General features: G+C 45.7%; 3 protein-coding genes across 5 annotated transcripts in view; 1 reads left to right on the top strand and 2 right to left on the bottom strand.

Moving 5' to 3' along the window:
* zmp:0000000926 (genetic suppressor element 1) overlaps positions 1-11,369 on the top strand; it is a 21,402-nt gene extending 10,033 nt beyond the window's left edge. Inside the window, exons 1-3 of one of the 2 annotated variants that reach the window (XM_060038003.1) lie at positions 1-2,912; positions 7,460-9,287; positions 9,482-11,369. The exon at positions 1-2,912 is cut by the window's left edge and continues 2,483 nt beyond it. In XM_060038003.1, coding sequence (XP_059893986.1) covers positions 7,623-9,287; positions 9,482-10,003 — 2,187 coding nt within the window. In that variant the 5' untranslated portion in view covers positions 1-2,912; positions 7,460-7,622 and the 3' untranslated portion in view covers positions 10,004-11,369. The remainder of the gene's footprint in view (positions 2,913-7,459; positions 9,288-9,481) is intronic. The other variant, XM_060037918.1, reaches the window with a different exon arrangement.
* Positions 4,707-15,726, bottom strand: irf10 (interferon regulatory factor 10). 2 transcript variants are annotated; one of them, XM_060039047.1, is made up of 9 exons: positions 15,243-15,713; positions 14,631-14,814; positions 14,461-14,528; positions 14,324-14,372; positions 13,271-13,375; positions 12,417-12,806; positions 12,066-12,184; positions 11,763-11,889; positions 4,707-5,054 (listed from the first exon to the last, which is right to left on the bottom strand). In XM_060039047.1, exons 1-8 carry the CDS (start codon positions 15,411-15,413, stop codon positions 11,785-11,787), a joined length of 1,191 nt encoding a protein of 396 aa, XP_059895030.1. In that variant the 5' UTR covers positions 15,414-15,713; the 3' UTR covers positions 4,707-5,054; positions 11,763-11,784. The 2 variants fall into 2 exon arrangements, with proteins under 2 accessions (XP_059895030.1, XP_059895097.1); XM_060039114.1 differs by lacking the exon at positions 4,707-5,054 and having other exon boundaries at positions 11,367-11,889; positions 15,243-15,726.
* Positions 15,727-17,459: 1,733 nt separating this feature from the next.
* The window catches only part of bmp7b (bone morphogenetic protein 7b), a 22,953-nt gene continuing 22,912 nt past the window's right edge, over positions 17,460-17,500 (bottom strand). The window contains exon 7 of the mRNA XM_060038710.1: positions 17,460-17,500. This exon is cut by the window's right edge and continues 1,652 nt beyond it. The gene's annotated coding sequence lies outside the window, so the exon portion shown is untranslated.

Genomic DNA, 17,500 nt, shown 5'->3' on the forward strand with positions numbered 1-17,500 from the left:
ATGGGTTCAACTATATTATATTATAACCGTGTGGCAACCGTGATTACCGTGCTTCCTGCGACAGCATATCTTTCTCACTTAGTGGGTCCATAACTTTAATTGAACGTACGCTGATGATAGTGAGAGCGTGTCCGGGGGGCTGTCCTCGGCCCCCCCTTCCCGCACCCCCAGAAAACACACACACGGTGGACACAAAGCTACAGGTCTGCTCTAAATCAGGGTTGCACTCCTCTCAGAGGACTTCTCCACCAAGCATTTATTATAGTCGCATTTAGTTTCCAATTATTATTTTTTTACCTTAAAAATATGAGAGAGGCAGGACCTGACCTCATATCTGGCTACGGACGTGGTTGAGTGAAAACAAGTATACATAATTACATGAATAATAACAAAACAAGCTGCCGACTGCAAAGTCTAACTTAATTAAACATAAAATCAATAAAAAACCCATACTTGAGGTATTCTCCAGTTGGTGAGATTAGGTTGAAGAAAAAAACCGACAACTCACTTCTCATGCTTTTTGCAAAACAGCATCGCAGATATCTGAGATCTATGATCTATTATATCACAGTCAACTCATTGCCACCCACAGTCTTTTAAAAGTAATTTCCTAGTTGGATCTGCACCCACTGTTAGAGGTTATGTGGCCCTAAATGACAGAACAGAAAGTTGTGGGTGGTAGTGTAATGTATGATATGAAAGTAGACTAAAGAATTTGAAAGTTAATACAACCAACGCAGCGCGCTGTCTTGCATGTGGTCTCTGAATATAATTGGCGTAAATAGACCTTTTGTTTTTTGTCTTGATGGACATTTGCATTATTTATTTTTGCATAATTGAATTTGCTTTGTGTTTCGATAAAACCACCCCTGCTACGGTTTTTGTAGAGTCTATTTAGAATTTGAGTTATAAGTCTAAATTAATTTTTTGAATAATTATTTCATTTTAAGATTCCAAATATATTTAATTGTTGAAAGGAAAACAGAAAACAACTGCTCAGTTTGTGTCCGACAATAAATAAAGATTGATAGAATGTGGCCATATAATTTTCTGTTTTAATGATCTTCTAACAATGAACATGGTGATCCCTGAACCACAATATCGAATGAACACGTACGTACCAGTAACCCTGTTCTTTTGTGAAGGTACTGTTGTATTACCAACCACTAATTACAATATTCGACCACTATTTCCAGCATAATTTCCTCTTATTTATAAAAATTGTGAAAGTCTTAACAAAACCATATCTCTCAGGATCAGGAACCATAAAGATATGTTTCCTCTGAATGTTTGAATGGTATTTGCCAATCAATGACTTCTAGACTCAGGATGCAGGCTATGTTACCAACTGAAATATTACATTCAGACTCGTGATTTTAACTCACACAGTATCAAAACATTTTAAATGGTTGAAAAAAGTGTTTTGTTTAACACTCCAGGCTAAATTCCCCTGCTGTCTGCTTTGGTATAAATACATTATGTAGCCTTTTGTCCAAATATTGGTGTATATTCAATCCAAAAAGTAGATAAAGAGCAATCAAACAAACGTGTATCCCAAATAAGAACTTGTATAAACTAAAATCAGCATTTTATTGGTAATTTGAAGCTCTTCAAAAATGGATGAAAATGTTTGGATGGTTCCTATCGACAAGGGCCACAGCTGTATTCATCAGAGGCATTTAGCAGTAGACAACGCCAACCACACTATACTGTTCGTGTTTATTGAGTTAAACTACCCAAGACACAGAGGAAATGTAATATCAATTTGAATGGACTAGCAGGTTCTGTCCTACCCTTGCCTGTATTACTGTATTCACACTACATGTACAGTAAAGTATGCATGTTCCTCCACCAAGTATTTCCCAGAATGCACTACAAATCAACAGCAACTCTATTCATTCAAACCCAGAACTGTGATTTAACAGTGGGCCTCCTTGTCACATAGTAATTTATAAATAATGAAGTGTGTGTGTGTGTGTGTGTGTGTGTGTGTGTGTGTGTGTGTGTGTGTGTGTGTGTGTGTGTGTGTGTGTGTGTGTGTGTGTGTGTGTGCGCGGCTCGGGAGCGAAAAGGAGTGTATTTATATGCTGTGTTTCTGTCTCTCTTTGCGTGTATACTTAGGTTTTGAGTCAGAGGCATCGGCGGAGCCTGCGTGTGAGAGTGTGTGTGTGGGATGAGCCTCCTCCCCGTGTCCTCTCAGCAACTGTCTCCCTCCCCCCCCGTCCTCCCCACTCTTATCAACCTTCATGTCTTCTGCACACTGTTAGACTCTCAACATATATGCATGTGTGTGTGTGTGTATCCCTCAGTGAGTAAGGCGAGTGGGCGGTAAGAGCAACTGGTCTGCCTGTGTGGCTCTGCATACCAGATATGTTTCTCACTGCTCGATATTACTCATTTCCTCAGTCCTTTACACACACACACACACACACACAAACACATACGCACACACACAAACAGAGTGCGTGAGAGAGAGATAGAGAGAGGGAGAGAGAGAGAGAGAGAGAGAGAGAGAGAGAGAGAGAGAGAGAGAGAGAGGGAGTGAGAAACAAAGAGAGACAGAGTCTGAAGCAGGTGCTTCCACACATGCACTTTGGCAGCCAAACTTTACACACACACACACACACACACACACACACACACACACACACACACACACACACAAACAAACACAGTGCCGGCGCGCGTTCTCACTACTCCACATCGCCCTGCTCGTGTTGTTCACACCCGGGCGGATCAGAGGCACTCTTTGGGCTGGAGGCAGCCGTTACCTCCAGCGTGTCGTACCAGGTGCCCCAGGCTGGACGCAGCGGCCCTCGTGCGGTACCTGGGCTCACAGCCCCGCGGGCCGGTACCTGTGGCAGCAGCAGCAGCAGCTCTGGAGTATGAACGGCCGAGATGCTGGGACTAAGGTCAGTCTCGGGGGGGGGGGGGGGGGGGGTCCCATTCAGACCCCAAGCAACTACGTCCACCCGTCAAGCCGTCCTTGAGTCCACGTGCTCTAGAAGGCTTTAAAAACCGGGGAGACAACACTGACAGCTGATGAATTGCTACATCACTTTCCTTCGTCGCTGCTTAAGCTGATGGACGGTTGATAAAGTGGTGGTTGGGTTTGATAGCTGTGAGGTCGAGGCAGACTTTGTCTTTAGACGTGTTTTGACTGGGAGCAGATGGCGAGCACTTAAAGATTTGTCTGGAGACAAGAGCGGAGGAGGCTGCGAGGCACATAGTGATTTTTGTCAGTGACTTAGTGCAGAGTCAGATGTTTCTAGATTTCTCTGTAAAAATAATGAATTCTGAACGGTATCATAATAGTTTTGCTTCTTTTGTTGTTTACCTTAAACCGAGGTCAATTGGTTTTATTGCTTGAATGATCTTTTTTGTAGTAGCATCCATATTTGTATAAATGTTGATAAATGTATGTTTGGATATGCATAGAATTGCTGGTTGTTTTGAAGTGTGGTAATCAAAGCAGATTCGTGGTATTTATACGCACGTTTTTGATTAAATTATTGATGGTAGAAATGGATTACAAAGGATGTCTCAACCACTGATGAACGCAGCTAAATTAAGGTTTGAATATTAATGTTCAAATTGAGATACATAATTGAGCATGTTTAAACAATAAGTTTGCTAATTAAACCCGATAACCATAAGCAACTCGCAGAAATTACGCTCTACTATGTATGCATAACAAACAGAAAAAAAGCAACAAAACAAGAAAATGAATTATGTACTGCTTCTGAACTCTCTCTCCCACCTCTCCTTGTGAGAGGTGGGAGAGAGAACATATTCTCAGGAGCCAAGAATATATTAAGACCTACAAAGAAAAAGTGAATTGCCTGGAGCCCAACTCATCAACAAAATAGTAGAGAAACACACACAAGCATGTAATTAATAATTATAAAAAACAAATACTGTGACGATAAAACCCTGGACAACTTGTTATTTAGTAGACTGTTCAACCGCACCTGGTGGTTGCTCCTAGAAATCATGTGAAAACCCTTTGTGTTTATTTATGTGGGAAACACAAAAAAAACGTTGCTGTATTCTATTTCTGTGTCTCTCCGCACCACTTCTATCGAAAACTGGAGCGCATTATCAGATGTTATTAGTCATAGGCTTAGTGAAAACCGTGGTGGTTAGGCTTAACATCACAAAATGAGTTGCTTATTGTAACCTATAGGTAATATAGTATTACGACTACATATTACGAGATGAAATTGGTATATTTTACACACACACACACACACACACACACACACACACACACACACACACACACACACACACACACACACATACACACATTCTCTCTCTCTCTCTCTCTCTCTCTCTCTCCCTCTTGTCGTAAGCTTCCAAGGATTCTCCTTTGGAGGGGATTCCACTCTGCATGGCAGGCAGGGCAGTGGAAGGTTGCCCAGCCAGAAGAAAAACAGCACTTTGTTTAATGTCAGAGTCCCTTTAGACTGTCGGCCTCTTTCAATTGCACACTGAACTTTAGATGGAGTGTGTGCGCTGTAGCAGAGATCTGAATCATTTACATAAACAGTGCGCTTAGAGTTGTTTGTTTGTATCGACAAGATGCTTTTTGTCCGGAGACTGTAGCTTAAGTGTGGGTGAAATACAGCTTCTATTCACATGATGATGAGATAGAATCACTAATAAGGATAGGCCGACCTGTCGCAGTGAGTCAATGAGTTGGCATATTTAAACACACACACACACACACACACACACACACACACACACACACACACACACACACACACACACACACACACACACACACACACACACACACACACACACACACACACACACACACACACACACTATCACACACAAACGCGCCCCCACACACTTTTACATATCAACAATGGTCCAAAGTAGCAAAGTAATTAAATACAATTCTGAATGAGAATTAATCAATTTAATTAATTCTCTTCATGACAATAAAGGGCAGACGTTATTTATTATCTTTGGATGTTTAGTAATGTGCAATATAATAATTGAATAAAAAAGGATATCGAGGGTTAGGATGCAGGCATTTCCTGTAAGAGAAAACAAGTATTAAAATAAATTAGGACACGTAATTGTGTTATATCTTATGAGAGAAAAAGTTAATAAATCGTGTGCAACAAAAAAAGTATCTGAACAATTTCTGTAGAGACCTAAATGTTCGGTGGATGTTTAACTTAAACTATTTTGGTATGCAATTGATTGCTGTATTTGTTTGCAACACAAGTATATAAAGCCACACACTTAACACTTAATTTAAGACCCGTTGATTGATCCATCGTGTGTTGATCTCTTCAACCCAAGGTAAAGTTGTAAAGATATTAGATATCCACACTCCATATAAAGCAATCTAAACCAGGGAAAAAATCTGCGTCGGGTCTAGTGGTTTTAACTGTCAACAAAGAAGCTTGAAGAATGGTGTTAAATGTGGCAGTAAGAGAGGTAATGCATCCATAATATTTATTGCGTATTTAATCTAATTAAATTTATTTAGACTTTATGTAATAAATTAAATGTCACAGATGGAATTACTTTACATGCCTTTATTATGATAAAAGAGATTCCATAACTCTTTAACATGTATTGCGGTGAATGAATGTAGGTCAACTGGGGAAAAAAATCATTAAGTTTGGTTTCCAAGATTGTGCATAAGTGGTGATCTAAGAAAAACAACATTGGAAAATTAGCTCAGTCACTTAGCATTACAAGTACTACGTAAATCAACAACAACCATAAATTATCCTCAAGCAACCTTTTTCAAACCTTTTCAGAACCCACTAAGTGTGTGGACACAGTTACCATGGTGACAGCGTGGTAGTTAGACGTTAAAGAGTTGAAGAAGTTCTGTCTGTGCACACACAGACTGCACGCGTTTGTGTGTGTGGATATGTGCGCGGGCTGCCTGGCGGAGGGAACAGCTAGGCTGCTAAAAACGGTGGCAGCCGTCATTTCAAAGCAGCAGCTCACTTACAACCTTGGGAATAGAAATTAAGTTTAACACCCCCACACTTTGCAATCAATGAGACTGAGGCATCAGTGCGATCGCTGCGCCACGGTGGGGGAGACGAGTACATCAACACACGCACCCTGAACAAGGAACCGGGCGGAACAAGATTTAGGATTCTTATGAATCGGGGCAGTGGGGGGGAGGGGGATTTCATACATCATTATACAATAATAAACACTGGTGTCTCTGCTCCACATGTCACCGACTTAAAACACCCCCCCTCCTAAAAACAATAAAAGGAGAAAATGAAGATGAATGGCGAATAAGTGATACGGCTTAAACGATACACTCCCGACAACAAAACACATCCTGGCAGAAATATAGGCCAATACATCATCTTATGAGAGAGTCGCCTGCTAGGGTACAAGTCCCACTGTAGCGAGTATTAATAAAGATGCATAGGCATGTCAGGTGCAGCAGACTCAAACGGGTGCCGCTTACTGCAGTATTTCTGTCACATTTTAGGTGGGTGGTGACCAGCTTTGCCTATCGCTGAGGGAGTATGAAGCCGTGGATTCAGCCGGTGGGATCATTTGTGTACGTCTGTTGCTGTGCTAATGTGTGTATGGGAGCGAGTAAGGGGAGGGGGGGAGAGAGAGAGAGCAAAGAGGCAGGGGAGAGAGAGTATGCACTGATGCTAGTAGTACGCTCATATAGGACATGAAGAATACCCCAGGGCTGTGTGAGAGGGGGTGGCTCATGAAAGTGGTGAAAAAAAACAACACACATCTACATATTCCAATCTTCCTCCGAGACTCAGAGATGAAGAATCTCCCGCTGGGCCATGGTGCGTGGTGCATGTGTGTGCTTGTGTGTGTGTGTGTGTGTGTGTGTGTGTGTGTGTGCGTGTGCGTGTGCGTGTGTGTGTGTGTGTGTGTGTGTGTGTGTTTTCACATCCATACTGCATTGCCTATGAACTTCAGCGGCTGCTCAATATGCTGTGTATTTTTAGCACACTTGTGGGAGTTGTGCTGAATGTGTTTGAATGAGAAAAGTGCGCCGGGTAGTTTCACAGCCACCGCAGTGCACATAGATAATGACTAATTAACTATATAGCTAACTATAAACCCAAGAGTTCCAACACTTTGAGGCTCAAACTGTTTGAGCGAGGAGCACCCAATCCCTTGTCACCCTCTCCCCAGTCTGACTCAACACAGTGTTTGTGTTTGTCTGACCATACTGGCAGCTGACAGTCCGCACGACAGACGCCACCAGAACCTGACAGACTGTCCATTTTTCCCTCTGCGCGTGTCACACATTCCCTCCTCTCGGTTCTCTCCGCCTTTCCCGCCCCTTGGTCCTCTCTGGCGCGTCTCTGCCCGCCCACGACACGCGGGTTCCCGCCGTGCCTCCCGGCCCCTCCCTGTGCCTCCCGGCCCCTCCCTGTGCCTCCCGGCCCCTCACTGTGCCTCTCCTCTGCTTCTCTCGTAGGTAAGAGGCCCTTCACGTCGCTGAGGATCGAGCAGCGCTCCGAACCGGGATGCGGCGCGGCGGCCCTCCCCTCTCTCCGCGCCCCTCCTTCTCCCGTGAGGCCCATGTGACCTAGCCGACACCCTACACACACGGGGGCCCCCACCATCGCTGGAGCCCATCCATGAATCCCAGCCCCGACCGCGGCAAAGAGTGCCTCCCTCCCAAGAAGAGGGAGTCCCGGCAAGGATCGGCGGAGCAGCACGCCCCCCCCGCCGACGAGTTCAAGCCGCCCGTTCCCGTGCGGAGCCGTCCCGGCGGGGCCCGAGGGGAGGGGGGCAGGGACCCCAGCGACGGCGGCGGCCGGCTGCTGACCAAACAGAACCGCCACGTCCTGACCTCCCCCCCGCCCTTACCCATCCCCGCGCCCAGCGTCCCCCTGCCCCTGCCATGGCACGTCCCGTACCCGTCCCCCTTACCCCTGTTCCCGGGGCACGTGGGGGAGAGGAGGGGGTCCGGCTCGCCCTCCTGGCGGGACGACCCTCTCTCCTCCCCGCTGTCCAACCATTCCAGGTGGCTCCGGGGCGACGGCGCGCTGTCGCTGCAGGCGCCCCAGACCTCGGCCGCCTCCTCGCCGTCCTTTAAGACCCCCTACCCAAGCGACACCCGGGAGATGTGGTCCTACTTCAACAGCGGCCAGCGGGACTACAGCTCGCCCCTGTTCCCCCCCCCCCAGCTGTTCAGCCACCCTCCGCTGTTCCCGCCCGACGCCGGCCTGGCCGACGCCCGGGACCGGTACCTGGTGAAGCGGCCCAACGGGCTGGACGGGCCGGGCAGCAGGACCGCCTCTACCGCCAGGCTGCCCCCCCTCTCAGGGGACTATGTGAACGACAGGACCAGGATCAACCTCAGTCCCCACGGGCCTCACGCCAACGGCGGCAGGAGGCAGCAGGAGGAGCTGTCGGGCCGCGCCCCGTCCGGGGGAGTGTTCTTCCCCAACTCCCTGCCTCAGGAGAGCCCCGAGATACATTCCTCGCTGCAGGACTCCAACCTGATGCTGAAGACCAGCCCCGGGCTGTTCTCCGCCAGTCCCAACCACCTCGGGCCCGACCCGAGGGCGGAGAGGGGAGGCCTGCTGGAGGCCCTGGGCGTCCCCCCGGCGGAGGCCCAGATCTACTACTCTCTGGGCTCTGTGCAGCAGAGCGGCCTCCAGCCTCAGGCCCAGGCCTTTCCCTTCTACACCCCCTCAGAGACGCCGCTGTACACCCCGCTCAAGGAGCCCGGCCTCAGGCAACACAGCATGGGCAGCTCCCCTCTCTTCTCCCACCGCCTGCCCAGCAATCACGACAGGTCACAGAAAGAGCAGGAGCCCGACCACGGGAGAGACAGAGAGCGAGAGTCCCTGTCCGCCCTCAGACAGAGGGAGCACAGCGCAGCCGAGAGCGAGAGGCTCGGGCAGAACGAGGCCGAGCGGGCGAGGGGCCACGACAAAGAACGAGAACGAGAGGGGAAAGACGCGGAGCGGGACGGAGAGCACGAGAGGCGGCGGACTCGGGACAGGATCCGAGAGCGGGACAGAAACAGAGCGAGGGAGGGTCATCAGGCCTCGACCCCTGCCACTCAGCCATCCCCCCCTGCCTTCCTACCTCACTTCACTAAGGGTTCCCTTATTGAGCTGGCCAGCGGGCGGCTGAAGCGCGTGGAGGAGCTTCGCACGGAGGACTTCCTGAGGAGCGCCGACGCCTCCCCAGAGTTTCACCTCAGCGCCTGCACCGTGCTACTCATCGCCCCTGGCAACGCACATGGCTTCAATCACCTACAGGTTAACCTCAACGACCGCAACACTCAGGTCAGTATTGCAAAGGCTTGTGACTTCTCAATTTGACTGGTGCTTATTGTTGTTAGCGGCGTGGCCCAAAATAGCTAATGGAAACATACACCAGATAACACACGGACGTTGTTCTTGTAAGTATGACCCCAACGTTATCATGAAAATTGTGGCCTTGTTGTTAAAGCGCACCGTGCGTGTGCTGTCTGTTTCAGGAGTTACTGAAAGTCTTGGAGGAGTATCCCTTCTTTGTGCGCGACCGGGGTTGGTCGTCGTGCTGTCCGCCGCGCACCGCGCAGCTGTACGGCCTGCACTGCCGGCAGCTGGCCGAGGGGGACGTGTGCCTGGCCCTGACCCCCACGCCCGCCCCGCCCGCCCACCGGACACACGCCACCTCACGCCCCAGCTCCAGGGCCCACCGCAGCCACCCCTCTTCCAGCGCCGGTGGAGAGTCCAGCAGCAGCAGCAGCAGCAGTTCCCCTAGGGAGCAGATGCCCCCTCCGCCCCCTCCTCCACCTCTCCTCCACCACCAACACCACCACCACCACCACCAGAACCATCCGCCTCCCACTGTTCCGCCACTCCCTCCTCCTGCCCCCGCTGCACCGCCTGCCGCTCAGGTGCAGCAACAGCCACGCAAGAGGCGCTGGTCGGCCCCAGACGCCATGAAACTGATGGGAAGGGATGAAAGCCTCCTGGATTTACCTCAAGGCTCCAAGCAAATGAAGTGGCAGTAGAGACTTGCATATGCATACATAAAGATGCTTGCCTACATGCACACAAGCAAACACACGCACTCACACACACACACACACACACCCTCCTTGTCTCTGTTGCACCCAACAAGACATACAATGGAGTGACCTCAAGGCAGGGTTGCAGGGAAGAAAAAGAAAAAAAAGACGAAATTGAACATTTGCAATTTATCGTTGTCGACACTGCTGCCCAAAGTATAGACTCAGTCAGTCCCGTCGTATCTATTCCTAGGAAGTGAGCTTCTCTCTCCTTTCCCCTCTCTCTCTCCCACCCCTTCCCCTTCCCTTCCTGCCCTTTAGTTTGGTAGAGACCTGTAGGGCGCAGCAGTAGAGTACCGCGGGTGGGCTTCCCCCGAGACACACTGAGACATTTAGTAAGACAATCAAGCACTTGTCTGTGTTCACTGTTTTGTAATGGATGTCCCAAATGCCTACTTACGGACAGTATTTTCTGCAGGGTATCGATTTTCCGGCAGTGTTATTAAATACAGTAAATGCTATTGAAGAAGTGCAGATATATAAATGAAGAAAAAAAAGAAATATATATAATATATATATATATATATATATATATATTACATTTCAAATGTTAAATACAGTAAATATGCTAAACGGTCAATTTCGCAGTGCATTCTCTGGTTTTAATTTTCTTGCTTCTGAGCCTATGTCTGTATGTGGGTCCGGGCAGGCAAGGTGAATGTAACGAGAAAAACTCGCCTTTTTGTATCGCTCCCCACAGCGGGTCACGTCAAAGCCGTCTGTTCGCCAAGGCATTACCCTCCAATATGTTCTTAACATGATCTCTTAGGGAAGAACACTAATGAAAACGAGTCGCATAACAAGACAATCTCCCAGGGGCCACACCGCACAGTGAGGGCCTGCCTTGCCTCGATGCCCCCCCCCCAACCAAGACCCCTTCCCCTTCCCCCCCTCCCCCCCACCCCACATCCCCGTGTTTTTCCTTGGAAATCCGAATGATGAAAGTTTGAGAAAGTACCACTTGGCTGAAGAGCACCGGTGCTATTAACACGTTGGAAAGGATGCTTTGTGAACACTCTTGACCCCTGTGTACTGTACGCTTCTGTTCCTCTCTCGGCTGTTTTTATGTACTGTATGTTCGAAGGCAGGGAAAACGATGAAAGTATTTTAAACTCAGATACGGGTATCTACTCTGAATTAGCACACTTTCTCACTTTAGTTTTTTTTTTTTTATTCTTAAAAAGAACAACACCTTACCTGTTGATTTTTTTCTTTGTAAATGTTATAGCTATAAAATGTATATTTTTTAAATGGTGAATCTGTTATATGATGTTCGCTAGAATTAAATAAAAAATAGCTTTATAGATTTCATTTTGGTGGTGTGATTTTATTTTTCATACTTGATTATTGTTCCAGTGCATTGAACTGCATAAATTATTACAATTCATAAGTAGACTAAGAAAATTAAACACACTTAACTCAAAATAACTTTACTCAGAAGATTAAATATAACATGAAAAGAATGTTGTTAATATTGTATCGCTGGCATGTAGAAAGTCTCTAAATATAAATTATACACACATTAGAATCACTACTGCTTTACATTAGAGCAAGCAACCATAAATCTAATATCAAACAGACCTCAGTTATTTGATTCTGTCTTTTACACAGAACTGTCAACTGCCAAGTATAACTGTCACGTTATACTTGGGTTATTAGGAATACATCAAGGATTTCCTTGGAGAGTAGTTGTGAAGCTTACATCTAGTTGGATAACTGGCCCCTTACATCTCATCCTTGGCTTCTTTGGGAGTGTGAACGTCCGGCTCTGCCTCGACCCGCTCTAGCTGCAATCGCTGCAACAGTTCCATGGCAAACAGGGGCACCACCTTCACGCCATGACACAAGGAGGGAGCACGGTGTTGAAATGTGTGATGATGGTGACATCTAGTGGTATTAGATGAAACAGCAACTCTACTGTTTTACCTAGAGTTGCATTAAAAAATCCCAGAATTTGTTAGTTACGTTCCAATTGTGAAATGGTGAATGTATGATTGTTTCCTACATGAACTGTTATCAGCTTCATCGTTTTGGAAACTTTAGCGTCGGGATACTCCTCGCCAAAGCAGAGATCAATCTCATAGTTTGGTTGTGGGCCTTTCCTCTGCAGATAGTTCTGGAGCTCTGTGGACATACACAGGACATACACATTTAGATGAATGTGTATTATTATTGTGATGAGTTACATTAATATCATATTTAAAAAATATATTTGCAAATATCATACTCATACTATGCATATTATTTTCTTTCCATGATTTAAATAAATAACTCAAAATAATATGTCTTATCATAAAGAAATGCTTATAATAAAACTAAACTCAAAGAACGTATTGCAAAAGAGACACTGGGTTACCATTTACAAATACGGGCATGTCCAGCAGCTTGCAGGTCCTGTCCCTCTCCAGTTTATTGGGCTTCTCGGTGTGCGGGGCCAGGGGCCCGCTCCAGTACACACGGCCCTGGCAGAACCTCTTGATGAACAGCCCGTCCGGGGCCACCCAGAGCAGCACTCCCCTCTCCAGATGGGACAGGAGCTGACCCAGGGCCCGGGCCACGCCGGGCTCCAGGGGGCTCAGCGAGGCCGGGGAGGGCAGGGAGAGCTGCTGAGCGCTGCAGGGCCCGTAGATCCTCTCGTTCCCCAGCGGCACGCAGCCCTGCAGGATGAAGCACCCTTCTGGGCTGCTGGAGGTCAGCTCCATCACCGGCTCCCCGCGGTAGAACAGCGTCAGCTCCATCCGGAAGTCTGGTAGGAAGTGACGTAGAATATATATTGGGAAATGCTTTCAGGGGTTAATGTTAAGAAACTGAGTTACAAACCTACTGGCCCTGGGACCCCTTTTAGTGGAACTCTGTCAAGTTTGTAATGAGCAGTAAACCTTAAACCTAAGACCGTCGTTACTTCTCCCACACAGATCATGAGGGTAAGCTTAAGGGGTGATATTATGCCACCAGGTGTGAGTGTGAATAGCCATTACAAGCAGTTTATGCTACAGTTCACTGGGTGGGTGGGTAGTAGACTAATCTATCCATTGTACATCAAGGTGGACACTCCCACTTGTGATGTCACTAAGGTACAGGGAAAGGCCGATTTTTCCAACGGCTTGTAACGGCTAATCCCACTCACACCTGGTGGCATAATTACACCCCTCTAAAGAGGGAGCGTGTCCTGTGTTACGTGTCATGGTTGTTGTGGGTGTCGTGTGTCACCTGATATGGCCAGAGTGGGGCTGAGGAGGCTGGGGTCCAGAGGGATGTGACTGTGAGCCTGGCTATCCTCTGAACCACAGTACGTGTGCTCCCTCCACAAAGCACCTGAAGCAGCACAGTAGTACATAAACATATGCGGACAAAGAAAGACGCATATGTACACAAACATATACATAATGTTTTTTTTTTATGAAAAACATTCATCCGGTGGTTTTCTGAGGGACACCCCCTTTACCTCACAGTAGTAAGCATTCAACGGTGAAGACCAATTTGACATGAGTTATGCCTCAGCGACTGCTGATTTCATAAAGCATGCTCATTCATCTATTTATTAGATAAATAACACAACAGAGTCATGAAACATCTGTCTGTTGAATATGCTAACATTTTGGTATTAATTATTTATTTTCAGGTTTAAGTTTTTTTGAGGTTTGTACCATTAATTGTCTGTTGCGACATTATTTTGCTGGTTCACCTGAGAGAGGGGAGGGGTCACAATATACACCTTTTTAGTCTTTGTAACTATAAAGTCATCAGCCGGCCTCCCCTTTATGTTTGTGCTTTGTGGTTCGGCCTCTGTGTATAATACACAAGGCCTCATGCAAGAACATTTGTGTATTTGTCTCTTAATTTGATGAATTTTTTTAGGTACCACTCATACAACTATGTAACATAAGTAGAGGAAATGGATCTCGATGCTGCGTAAACCGGCTGAATTCCACCGGTTCCAAAATTAATACACAGGAATTTGCATTTATTGACGCACAAAAACCCAGTATAAAGAAGTTTTTCGCTGATTTCTGCAGAAGCATTGTTCAAGGTCGTTGTTAAAAAGGAAGTGATTATTTCATTCCTCCGTCACCTTCCTTGTTGTTCATCACTTTTTGAGTGTGTTTGCTAAATGTCTCTCTATCTGTCTGTCTATTTGAAGAGTATGGATCAGAGTAAAGCAAATTCTTGCAATAATAATACAGTATCATAGTTTTCTTGTGTATAACAAAACATTTTTTACAACAAAGTACCAGTGACATATGCTTAAAAAATGTACCCTACCATGACTTTCTTCTTTCCTTTCTTCAAATCTTTCCCATTGGTCAGCAAGCTTACATAACAACAACAATAACAGTGCATTCAAATCAAATAATGACTATAAAATAATTTCATTATGTTGCTGTGCTGTAATTATGTACCTGAGACTGTGGGAGACTGGCGTATCCAGTCTGAACCACGACCACTCGACTGTACGTCTGATCAGACTCTGAGGAAGAGAAGGTTTAAGGTAGAGAGAAGGACGACCAACCTACTGACCAATGGTTACTGCGTTGGACCTGATGTTAGGTCCATCTGAAGTGGTGCCTACCTGCTCTCTGGTCAGACTCGATGCGGTAGACCTTGTAGGGCTCCGAGATGTCCAGCTGGTTCAGGTGGGGGACCTCCTGGAAGTCTGTGCTCTTGTTAAGTGCACAGCGCAGGCGCGTCTTCCACATGGTGGGGTTGTCCTTGTCGCTGCCCACCTTGTATTTCCCTTTGTACACAGCCCATGCCTGATGCAGGTTTGGGATGAGGTTACCCAAATTAGTGGACCCCATGTTTGTTTGTCAAGTATTTGTGTCTTTGCAGTAATTGTGTGCACTCATTTTTCTTTTTTACTATTTTCATTTTAGTTTGGCAATAGATGTGATACTACATTTTTGGATTACAACTGAAACCAAATTTTGAAAAACTGGAAAACTTCTAAAAGTATGAGAGCCCCTCAGACATTCACAAGCAAACATGAGGAAACGACTTCTATATCAGACGTTTCCTCATATTGTTGTTTATGTTAGCAAGGTTTTGTTAACGTTGATTTTCTTTATTTGAGTTTTTGTCAAGGAAGGATTTCAATTCAATTTGTAAGTATTTTAAATTGTAAAATATTTTACTTCCTTTAAATATCCAAATCTAGCCTCAGTGTTCAGTAGCCCAGCAGTACCTTAAAGAGAGCCGCGTCGTCCTGCTGCCTGTAGTCCTTCTTAGCTGCATGTTTCCAGGGGATCCTGAACATGGTCTTCTCTTCGTTCTCCCACCGCAACCCGTCGAACCTTTCACTGTCGACTTGGGCTATGAGCCATTCTTTAAGGTGCATTTTAACATCGCCATCCATCTTTTAAATACATCATAGTAGCCTGTTCTCTGACTTGGTAAAGCTCATTCACAATAACACCTAGAAGCGTACTTAACGAGCCTTCGTTCAAATATGCCGCCTCATGCAAGGTCCATAACATCAGCGCATTATTAACCAGGTCATTATTGCAATTATCTGAATAAATGATAATGTCCACGCATGGTTTTCTATATGTTAACCACAGAGACCCAACAAAGCAGACCAATGCAACGCTTGTCTAAAGTCAGAATTTAAGAAGGCTAGTTCGAAAATGAAACCTACAGTTTTAAGCTTTCGGTTTCCAGGCTACACGTGTGTGTGTGTGTGTGTGTGTGTGTGTGTGTGTGTGTGTGTGTGTGTGTGTGTGTGTGTGTGTGTGTGTGTGTGTGTGTGTGTGTGTGTGTGTGTGTGTGTGTGTGTGTGTGTGTGTGTGTGTGTGTGTGTGTGTGTGTGTGTGTGTGTGTGCGTGCGTGTGGGTGTGCGTGTGTGTTTGTGTGTGCATGTGTGTGTGGCTATAATGTGATAAGGAAAACCAGTTGTACTAGGGAGGTATGGCTTATTCTTAAGTTGTCAACCATTTTGTCAAACTGTAAAGAAATTGCTCTCAATATTAGGAACCAACTTCCTTCATAACCAACCAACTTATATATATATCATTAGAATGATATAAATATCATGAATGATATCAGTAAGTTCTAATGATATTCTAATTATATAATCATAAGGTAATTGCAATTGCACTGAACGTCCCTGTGTTTAACATTTGACAGATACAACAATTAAATCTCTTGAAAGCTGAAAGTAAAAAGTGCACCCGTGAACATAATATATTTCACTTCAGAGTTTAGTTGAATAAGTTCCAGGATAGGGAAAGTTGTGTTGGTGGGGGAAATTGCGTAGATGGTTCGAGTACTTTTCACAATCTTCTGCTCTAGTCATATTTTTTAAAACAGAGACGAGATACTATTGCTCTTCCCTATGTTTTTAGTTTCATATTCGTTACATCCTAATAATCCACGACGCAACAAGTGTGATAGCGCTATGCTGCCCAATCAACGGACGACAGTCCACACTTTCGCCAGAAGAGGGCAGCAATATGCCATTGAAAAGTTGTCAATATAATCGTACATTAAATGGAAAGGGCTTGAGGCCTTTAAAGACCACATAAATCTGCGTTACAACATGAGACTTAACCATAACTTTATACACATCTACCCAATATAACTACCACAATGCTTAATCTACATTCCAGGAATTAGCTATATTCACTTTCAGATTCAGATTCAGATTTCTTTATTGTCTATCATAAAACCTTTGACGCAAACACAGGGTGCGGCTTGTTGGTATGAACAAAGATATCAGATATGAGAGTGTGATTTGGCTCTGTATCTGCCTTGCCACCCACAGTAAGGATTAGACAGGAAGGACGTAGGTTTTTTTGGAGGCATATGAGAAGGGTGACTCTCTTAAATCCTGACCATGATTGCTCTTTAGTGGCTTCCAATGAAACACCCCCTGAGCACAGACGTAGCGCTGAACGCACACACACATACACACACACACACACACACACACACTCACACACACACACACACACACACACACACACACACATACACACACACAAACACACACACACGCACTGCACATACGCGAACACATTGAGCGACACATCGGCTGACTTATCAGGGAAGGAAAGTCTGCGGGTGGCAGGCATCACTAATCAAAGCCAGACTGTAATAAAGAGGATACTTGGGAGGAGAGGCTGGTGTGAGACGTGAAATAAGAGGTTTTGAGTGTGTATGTGTGAGTTTGTGAGATTGTGTGTGTGTGTTTGTGTCTACATTCCTAAGAAACAAGTGCATGTCTTTCGAAGAATAAAAATTGCAAGAATTGGTGTTGCATGGCCGACTTTCCAATAATTAAAACATCTGCATACAGGCAGCCGAGCAGCTGCCTGTATACAGAGAAGAGAAGAGAAGGACAAAAGGTCATGATTCATTCATGAGCCGATAACACACATGTAAACAACCGAGATGGGACAGCATTTCTCTTGTAGTTTATTGTTCAGCAGTAAAACATGGTTA

This window comes from Gadus macrocephalus, chromosome 1 (genome assembly GCF_031168955.1).
Source record: "Gadus macrocephalus chromosome 1, ASM3116895v1".
NCBI lineage: Eukaryota > Metazoa > Chordata > Actinopteri > Gadiformes > Gadidae > Gadus > Gadus macrocephalus.

Bases quoted from the DNA above. Each gene is read 5' to 3' on its own strand.
- irf10 (XM_060039047.1), bottom strand. From the start codon at position 15,413: ATGGATGGCGATGTTAAAATGCACCTTAAAGAATGGCTCATAGCCCAA. The intron at 14,815-15,242 runs GTACTGCTGGGC...AACCTGCATCAG, and splicing joins ACGACGCGGCTCTCTTTAAG to GCATGGGCTGTGTACAAAGG. The intron at 14,373-14,460 runs GTACATAATTAC...TTGTTATGTAAG, and splicing joins CCAGTCTCCCACAGTCTCAG to CTTGCTGACCAATGGGAAAG.